Source organism: Sander lucioperca, chromosome 7, assembly GCF_008315115.2.
Source record: "Sander lucioperca isolate FBNREF2018 chromosome 7, SLUC_FBN_1.2, whole genome shotgun sequence".
Classification (NCBI taxonomy): domain Eukaryota; kingdom Metazoa; phylum Chordata; class Actinopteri; order Perciformes; family Percidae; genus Sander; species Sander lucioperca.
The window spans coordinates 5,922,333-5,932,512 of record NC_050179.1 but is presented as its reverse complement, the minus strand read 5'-3'; the positions used below and the strand labels follow the sequence as shown (position 1 = coordinate 5,932,512).

The 10,180-nt window shown below is 38.6% G+C and overlaps 1 protein-coding gene across 2 annotated transcripts in view; it reads right to left on the bottom strand.

Moving 5' to 3' along the window:
• Positions 1–815: 815 nt before the first annotated feature.
• pparab (peroxisome proliferator-activated receptor alpha b) overlaps positions 816–10,180 on the bottom strand; it is a 32,146-nt gene continuing 22,781 nt past the window's right edge. For both annotated transcript variants that reach the window (XM_031282688.2, XM_031282689.2), the window contains exons 5-7: positions 8,495–8,694; positions 4,713–5,166; positions 816–4,455 (exon numbers count right to left, since the gene is read on the bottom strand). In XM_031282688.2, coding sequence (XP_031138548.1) covers positions 4,211–4,455; positions 4,713–5,166; positions 8,495–8,694 — 899 coding nt within the window. In that variant the 3' untranslated portion in view covers positions 816–4,210. The remainder of the gene's footprint in view (positions 4,456–4,712; positions 5,167–8,494; positions 8,695–10,180) is intronic.

The window sequence follows — 10,180 nt, the reverse complement described above, 5'->3', positions numbered from 1 at the left end:
CAGCCTGATATGTCTCTGGACATTTTTATTAGCAAAGATAGATATAGCACATCTTTATAGAAATCTAGTTTAGGTGTTAGAGGAAAAGAGGGTACGGGAGTTATATTAACTCTATTGTCAATTTAAATTCAGACTTACAAAATGCAAAATGTGGTGGATTTAAAAATGATTTTATTTTGAAATCCATTTAACATCAACTTGTTGCATTGTTTAAATGACTAGATATACATTCATCAAACATTTACAGCATTGTTACCAAGCCACAGTACATTACATTACAACACATCCAAAGACTGTCTATATTGTCTTTTTGCATGAGACTATAGCCACAAAAACAAACTCCATGAAAAAAAAAAATTAATATATATTTTTTTTAATCAATATTGCTAGTGGTGTTTGTGTGCTGTAAGGCAGAACACTATAAACTCCTTTAGGAGAGAAAAAGAGACAGAGATAGAGAAGGAGGAACAGTATCTTTCTATATCCTGAGCTAGTTCAACAAAGGAAGACTAGGTTTCCCTGATACAAGTTAAAAAGTCCCTTGTCAATTCAATGCAAAACAGACATTCCGAAAGGTAAGCAGACCTCACAAATGTTAACGACTTCTCCTCTAGGGCTCTAGTGTTTCAACCATTTTGTGTCCTTTTTTCAAGCAAATCCTTCATTGTTACTGTTCTGCACCGTAAAATGAAGCTTCAATCGCACATCTGAGCCTCTTGCTGTACATATAGTTTCCCAAATCTGCTGTGACATAATTTCCTGTCTGTGTGGCCATATTGTCTAAAAGTGTGTGTGCACAAGTCAAGTTTTTCTTTCTTTCTGAATCTCTAGTGCTTTATGGCATGGGTTCACGCTAAGGCACAGATAGTTTGTGGTTAATCCCGAAGTCCCAGGAATCTTGCAAGGGGAAAAACCGAGCTGCGTTAAATGAATTCTGCAAGTGGGACTGACATTCAGTGAGAAGATATAATAAGTAAGTAGAAGCAGCTTGAAGGTCAGTAATCTATTCATGGCATAAGAAATGTTTGGTGAGTTAGTACAATCTAGCAGTGAGTGAGGAGAGGAACATCAGACATAAAGCATGACAAAAACAGGATTATAAAACAACACACACTGCATTTTCATTACTGCATCTTCTTAACTGTAATAGCATGTGATGTGATGCAAATTATGAGTGCATTATGTTTCTCCATTTAATCAACAGAGATGTGATGTGTCACAAACAAAAACAAAAAACATATTGGTTTGTTGAGCAACAGGAGGCAACAATGGATGATTTCTGATAATAATGATGAGATTCTGTGCATATATTACCCCATGTTTTTAAATATGCAACCTGAGAACAGAGTATAAAAAGAGGAGACCAATATTGTTCTACAGTGCTAGCTTGATTTTTCAAATGATAAAGTCAAGTTTTAATCAACTACCCAAGGTTGTCAGCTAGTACAGCCCTGTTACAGCCCACATATTCACTTTAAAATCACAAGAGCTTAAGTTAACAGATAAATGAAATACAGTTGAAATGAACTGAATGCATGTTGCAGCATTGATGGTTCTCTATCTAAAATAGCAATTAACAAAAGGAATGTCCCCAATGGGATTCAGATCTTTAGATATTCAGATTACCAGTCACCCTGTTACACTTAAGTCTATTTACACTGCATTCTTCAATCCTGCCATTTCAAATACAGAATTTTCCGATTTAGTCATACATATATACTTTAGTATAAAAATATGATCCAATTCAATTGAAACACAAGTATGTGGCATTTAAGGAAAATAACATACAGAACATAACTACATTTACTGTAAAATTTCAAACATTTAAAAGTATTTACCAAACAATACAAAAGTTGATCATCATATATCTCATGAGTTAAAAGTCGGGGTGAGAAGTTAATGTGATAATTTCAGCTATGTACAGTACACTCTGTTTACACAATGGGATGCCATTATAAACACAAGGTCCATTTCTTGTGACTGAATTGAAATAAATGCATGATGATTTTAGGAAATTTTGGTTGGATAAGGAAATAAGGGGAAGCATTCTGTCACAGATTTAAATATATTATCCAAACTATCAGCCATGCACGTTTTCACCATTTCCTTAATAACATTCCCTTACTGTAGGTATTCTGTGTAGCATGTTCATTTTCAAAAGGCAGTATATCAACAAAAGACAGGAGTGGTCTCTTCACATGCACTGTTATCGTCATGATAGAGGATTTTCATTCATCATCAGACACTTGTTTAATTGTTACAGAAGTCTCATCTTTTAGCTTTTTAAAAAGTCTGACAGGCTTTATTTTACTCACATAATCAATAAGTGCAGATAGCCACATGCTTGTGTTTGCCTTTGTCTTTTGATTCTTGCCAAAAATGACCAGGCAATTTTAGAGAAACTACAAGAGCAAAATAGAACTCTGTTCACCCAAAATGACAAGTTTCTGATGATGGTAAACTCTGATAATTAAAATAATGAGATGTGTTTTGGAGGAACAGGCATTCAACAAGTGAGAAATTAAGAAACAGATGAATTCATTTCTGGCAAATCCACTTTAAGTCTGCCTGTATTAAGGTTGCAATCCAAGGTTGCAAGGTTTATCTTGGTGTTAGCCCTTGAATACCAGAACACAAAACCAGATGGAGTGCCAAATGTCTGTGCATGTGTTTTGTGAAAAAGGCATTTAACAGGAGGTCCAGTATAAAAAGTAGAAAATTACAAATATGAAGATAAATATGAAGATATCTGAATTAGTTCAGATATCTTCATATTTGCCATGAGGTCATATTCGGATATTGTGACATGATGTTCATGGACATCGTATTTTACCTTACCACAAATACTGACTTAGTATTGCCCCAGACACAGTGCACAGCAATTCATACTTTTATTTGCTGTGTATATAATTCATATCAGTTAAATATCAAAGTCAAAATATCACCTATAGTGTTATATCTGTACACCATATATGCTTCAATGACAAAAACACACACAGTATACTACATGAGGCAAATCTGGCTCAGTATTTGACCTGGCATAAAGCATATAAAAAAAACTCCAGATATGCACCAAATATGATCCAGATTCTGCAGGAATTAAAAAAAAAAAGGATATCTCCAGATTCTTGGGGTTTTGGCGCAGTGTAAGATGTGTAAGAGAAATTTAAAACTTGATATTGGGCTTCCAAATGACAATTTACTTAAACTAAAGATCTGGATTTGTCTGCTTAAAACATAGTTGCCTATCTGCATGTCTATTGCTGGTTTTTCCTGTGAAACCCGAGCCAAAACAAAGAAAAGTGAGCGGCGTGCGGCAATCAAACAAATGATGTCAGATGAGGACTGGGCACAGCTACTCCTAACTGAGGTTAGTGACCTCAAAAACTTGTTTGAAAAAAGACTGGATGACCATGGCAACTCAATGAAAGACTTGAAAAAGAGACATTAATCATTTCCAGTATCATTACAAACACAGTATGGCTTAAAAGGCTTACAGTACAAATACATGTTTATGTTCAGGAGCCTGGTGGCACCACAGTTATGTCTCTGGGTATACAAATGGGGAAGGAACATGCTGGGGGGGGCTGGTGCATGGATAACCATCACCACCCGTTATTGACAGCCAATTTGGCAGTAGCTGCCTTGCTTGGAAACTGTATCATTACTGTCTTAATGTTGCTGCCTACTGAAGTCATATGGCCGTTGTTAGCTGTGAAGGTATATGGCTTGTTGCTCTTTGACATCAGTATAAAAATCTACTTTCAAGCATACTGCTGGAGTGGTGACTATCAAGTTCATGTTTTTTTCCTCATTTAAGGGCTTGTAAGGGTCAGGATAGGGATAACCATGGAGATCACCTCAACTACATCAAATTAGCATTACGTGTTTGGTCAGAGATTGCATACACTGGTATCTAGATAGGGGCTCAATCAGCTGTGAACATCACGTCTTTAAATACATGACTGTTTGCCAATGAAGGTCCACACAATGGAGTGGCGAGCACTGTGTCAAGCCAAGAAAATCATCAGCCTCTTACCAGGAGCTTAACGGGACCTCTTGTGCTGACCAGAAGCCAAAGCTAACTCTTGCTGCATTATGGGGGTTTAAGTGGTTCAACCTAGCTTATGGAGGACTCTTCTTTTTCTTCTGTCCCCAAAAAAAGGAGATTATTTGTAGAGTGCCTCTCCTGGTTATTCCTCCACAACCCTCAGTACATGTCTCTGTAGATCTCCTGCAGGAGTGGGTGCAGTGAGGTGTCCTCTGTCTTTCTGATCTCCTGCACCAGTTGTGCATGCTCAGTGACAAGCTGCCGGAGGTCAGCCAGTTTCTGCAGTAGCTTGGGGAAGAGGAAAGAGTCGTCGGGGTGATTGGCCAGCAGATGGAGCTGTAGCACCTGCACAATGCTCTCCTGCATTCGCTCAATGTGTGCCACATTCACCAGGCCTGGGCGGTCTAATCACAGAGTAAGCAAAATAAACTTGAGTGAGACTCCTTAACCATTATCTCCTGTTGGAATAAAACATATTCTATGGCAAGGTAGTGCCATAATGCCTTCATAATTTCTGCAATTGTGTAATATGGAAGCATTTTATATATGGTGAGATTGATTAAACATTCTCAACAAGTAAACAGAGAAATACAATTATAATATACCATACAGCAAATTAATAGTTTGATTATAAACAACATTATTTTTCCTGCATCCTCACCTCCACAGCAGATGATAGCAGCAACAAACAGTGCCAGGTCACTGTCATCCAGCTCCAGCGCGTTAAACTTCATTGCAAACTGGAACTTTGGCTCCATCATATCACTGACTGGCCGCCGCAGGCTCTTGAGGAATTCCCGGGTGATGAAGCCAGAGCCATACGCTACAAGTAGCCCATCCTTGTTCATACTGGAGGCAAGCATGGCAAAGAGGGCCTCGTACACGCCATATTTCAAAAGAGTCACCTGATCGTTAAGGTCCAGGCTTGAGAACCCAGGGACGGACTTTGCAAACTCGGTGAGCTCGGTGACGGTTTCCACCGACGTGCACTGGCAGACGTGGAAAATCCGTACTTCTACTTCCCTGTCCTTTAGCGTTCCTGCTGAGCCCACCATCTTTGCCACAAGTGTCTGCTCTGCCAGCTGTAGGGTCTCCATGTCATGGATGACGAAAGGCTGTGGACAGTGGTGAATGACAAACTTATGAGCTATATGTGTAAAGTATGGTTATAAATGGGTTTTCAAGTTGAAATGCAACACAGTCAGTACAGTGTGTACTGTGATTTTGGCATACATTACATAAATAAACCTGACTACATAAATGTGGAAAAGCTGAGTCAGCAAACCTCTCTACATGAAAAACTGTAGTGACTGGTGGTGTTTACCCATAGTCCTTACTAAAAGGAGAGGCTAAGGCCAGAGCTGTTATTGCCCTCATATTTCCACAATGACATAATCACTCTTTTTGAGTCTATATAATTATAGGCCACTCAAGAGAGATTTAAGGTGCAAATAATGCCTAGAAATTTAAGAACAGAGCTAATGGTGAAAGTAAAACAGTGTCAGTGCAAAGAGGGCCTACCAGGGCAAACTCAAAATGTCAAAAAGCCCAGTTGGCAATTTCTTTTTATAATTGAAATATACACAATCCCAATAATGTCGTTGGAGGAATCCATGTATGTAAAGGTAAGCAGCTGTGTAAGCTAATGCTAACAGTGATGCCCTTGATTCCAGCTAATAGGTGTTTTTTTTAGCTGTGTCACTCTTCTCACAGTTGAAGTTACATAACATCTGATGAGCTGCTACAGCTGCTGCTGCACATCAGATCAGAGCTCTGACTCATGAGTGCTGAGCTAAATTTGGGCTAGAGTAGCAGGCGAAGGTATAAGGGTCATGACACAGAGTCGTTTAATTTTGTTGTACTACTTCTACATCATTTAAACACTTGATCATCACATAATGTGTAACAGATCAGTTAAAATAAATAAGTTAATATAACAAACATAATGTTCTTCTGAACAAGGTACATGTGCATTTTCTTAATGCTATAATCTACATTTTGTTCATGAAATAATAATCTCGGTTTCAGGCTGCCTCGAAACTGCATGTGCGTTGTATACAGTAAATAAGTAAGTCTTCAGTTTTTTTAATGGCTGTTTTTTTCTTCTTTTTGGACTCACTGTCTGGATTGATGCTATGTGATTCTGCAGAAGTAAGGAAGCCACATTTGTCATCTTATTGTCACAATAACCTCAGGCCTTTGTACTTCAGTTGAAAGGTACTTCAGTGGGTAGAGAAAGGTCCAAAGCCCACAGCCCTGGTTGACTCTTGAGATTTCCATGATGACAGCATTACTCTCCTTGACCTGCAGCGACAACCTTATGGATGCTCAAAGGGCTTTGTAGGCCATTTTCTATACATATTAATACAGTTTATACTGGAAGCAGAGCCAGGGGTGCTACACTGAGAGCACTACACTTGACCTGACTAACTGCTGCAACACATTTGAGAAAACAAAGTGGATCAATTTAGCCTTATCAAAATGTTGTGTATGCTCCAGAAGCTGTCTATAGCTACTGGAAGAGTAGCTATACTCATATACATTTTAGACTCCAGTCTACAGCCAGGCTAGCGACTCTAGGTGGCTGTATGTAGGCACAATGATGCTCACAATGACAACGCTAACATGTTGATCTTTAGCAGGTATATTGTTTACCATGTTAACTGTCTTTTTGTAGCATGTTAGCATTTGCTACGAACAGCTGTTGTTGATGGGAATGTATTTAATGCTGTAGGTATTCGGTCATAAACCAAAGTATTAACATATTATTAAAATTTGATCTGATAATGCTGCTAGATGAAAAATCAAGAGATCACCAAAGTAGGCTTCATCCTCTGGGGACCATGCATTTATGTGCAGAATATTGACAGTTGTACAATTGTTGAGATATTTCAGTCTGGATCAAAGTGGTGGACCAACCCAAATAACCAATTGAAGCAACATGGCCGTCCTGCCACGTGTATAGCCTTCCTCAGTTATGATTTACTATGCTGAACCTTCAAATATAACTCAATTGGAGGATTAGCTAATAGCAGAAACATCCATAATGAAAATAATCGCTAGTTACAGCCCTAGTGATAACAGTCAACAGTAATTTGGCAATCTCCCTCTTGTATTTCCCAATACATTTCAGGTATATCCATATCCAGTATACAATGTAACCCAGAGCAGCAGCAACAGCTTGACATTTCTGTAGCTGCTTTTTAAAAGACATCCAGTCAAGACTGTACAAACTGTTTAAGATGAATCATACCACAGCAAAACCAGCTAAGTCAGACGATAAAACTTCGCTGTAACAAATCAGAGCCAGCAGTGACACAATTATGGCTCCGCATTCCTCCAAAATGTTGAGACTGTTGAGTCAAACCTGACGGAAAATTCCTGGCTCAGTTACAGATCCAAATAAGTTGATGATGGAGGATCCAGTTTTTCCACAACGGTGATTAAACAAAATTTAGTTCAATATTTTCTATATCAACTGTCATCTTGCAACAGTATCTTCTATAGTATTTTTCTATTTATTCAAATTAGTACTAAAATAATGTGAGATACAACAACATTAGAAAGCTGTCATTTTATACTATAGGCCAACAATCTCAGAATCAAAGTTATGCAACATGTCAGAATTTGACCACAAAGCTGTGGAAAACGGTACAATATGACTTTCACGGGAAGTCCCATGTATAAAAGTGCTGCGACACCATAAATGAACACAAAAATAAAGGGGTGGATCAAACAATAGGCTATAATAGTGCATTTCCAAATGACTGCTTTCCAATGGCTGCAAACTCCAGACTCCCTCTGGACTCTAAATTGACACTTACCCATCTAGAAACTTTGATCTCTAGAAGCAGTGGGGGAGGTCTGTGTTTGAACATGGATGTCCACTGGGAGTGACCTGTCGCTCTTGACCTATTTCACACCTACACGCATCCACCCTTAAAATTCACAACTCTGGTCTGCAGTCCCTGACCCTCCCCTTGTCGGCCCCTCTTTTCCAATTAAAAGAAATGAAAAGTACGAGACCGCGAGAGAATTTTTCTGATGAGATTGGGGATGGGTGATGAAAAGAGTGCAGGCATGGAGGGAAACAGGCAGTGGAGGGAGAAGTGAGGGGCTCATACAGTGGCTCTTTATACAGATACAGATGTGTCCTTGTCCAGCTTGTGTGTTGGCTTGCACTACTGATTGAGCAAGTTATTTCTGTCATTGGCTGGCTGCACTTTGAGGTGAGGTCAAATTGAGACATTAGTTTGATTACAAATTTGAAATGTGCTCAGAAGGAGATTAAAATCACTCCAATGGGGAAGACATAAATTAAAAGTTGCAAGACAACATGACCTTGACTTGTGAGGAAATCCTGGTAATGAGAAGAGCCACAAACGCGCAACCCACACTCGCAACACCTTTCACTCACCAACCCACTACTCTTAATTAACGTACAGGGGTGCTGGTCTTGCCGGTGAGAATGGTTCGAGCCTTGGCCTTGTTCATGTTGAAGTTCTTGAGGAAGGCCTCATAAATCTGCCGGGCCAGCGTCTTCTGGTCGGCTACCTGGGGGTCTTCCACCTCCCTGTCCCCTGTTACCATCTCCGCCTTCAGCTTTAGCTTCTCTGACTGGGGCATCCGACCAAAACGGATGGCTGTAAACAAAGCAGACAGGAAGTCAGACTAAGATTACAGAATTTGTGCTAGTACAAATCTGTCAAGTCACAGATCAAATTTACAGTGTAACAGATGTTGCAGAAAATGAAACAAATGCAATGTAAATATTAGATTTAATAATATGATTATAAACAGCCTTTTCGATAAAACAGAGAAAACTATTATATAAGAACAAAGAGAGGGCACAGAGTGCTTCAAAACATACCCAGTTTTGGAAAATGTAAAATAGCTTGAACTCCACAAAACCACAATAATCACTTATTAAAGATGTGACATCCGGAGGAATCATTTTCAAATTCTCTACAAAGACAAACCCACTACTTGAAATGAATCCAAGCCCACATATCAGCATAGAAAAAACAAAACATTAAATGTATCCAAAAAAATGTAAATCTGTCCAAACAAAGCTTGTGGAGCAGTAGCAATGAAATGTTCTAAAATAGCACCACTGGAAATGTAGAAAGTGCTCAATGTTTCCTGCCATCTGGTGCCAAAAAGTTATTTCTCCCAATCTATGGATCTAAGGACAGTATTCTAAACAAGAGAATCTCACATTTCCTTGACAAACATAATGTCATTTTCAACAAAAGTGCAATTGGCTTTACACCCGCACCACTGATCAATTCGATCAAAGACTTGATGAGCACAAAGATGTCCACCAGTGATGCTACTTGAATCTCTCATTTTTTAATGTCAATGTAAAAGAATACCATTAGCCATAATACAATTAGTCCCAGACCATAATTACAAAGTCTGTGAAGTTAAATTCTACTTTTATAAAGATTATGTATTTATTTATTCTGTCTATAAAAAAATACAGCAGCAACTAGATCTGCAAACAGCAAAATGCAAGCATTAGAGACACTAATTGTAATTAATAAATCTAATTAAAAGGTCAGAAAAACACAGACCAGTTTGCCATAGAAGGTTATTTCAAAGACAAAAACATTACCTGACTACTTAAGTTTTTACAAATGCAGGCCTCTCTCAGCTTGGCAGTAAACTCATCCAAAATTAGCACCAAGAGTCCTCTGTGCAAAAAAAACAAACAACACTTGGCGGAGTCAGGTGGTGGCCTGAGGTAAAGTCTGCGGGTCACCAATTTACCCTCAGTCCTGCCCTGACATAACTTAACACGGCAGTTAAATATGTGCAATTTATTTTTGCTGCAAAACAGCAGGAATTTAATGAAGCTGGAGGTATCGAGGGTGGGGAGTGTTGGTTTGTTGGGTTTTTAATGCAATGTGCTTCTTTGCTTCATGGTATGAATATTCAACTTCATAGTCATATAGTAATAGGTTGTTATGTGAATATGAACAGCAGAAATAGGTAACGCAAGAAAATCACTTCAAATAAATATTGTGAATCTTGCATAAGGATCATAATGCAACAGGTGCAGCAGCCCCTCACAACATAATAAACTAATTCATCAATGTAAGCCTGAATTCCGTCCAACAAAGTTAA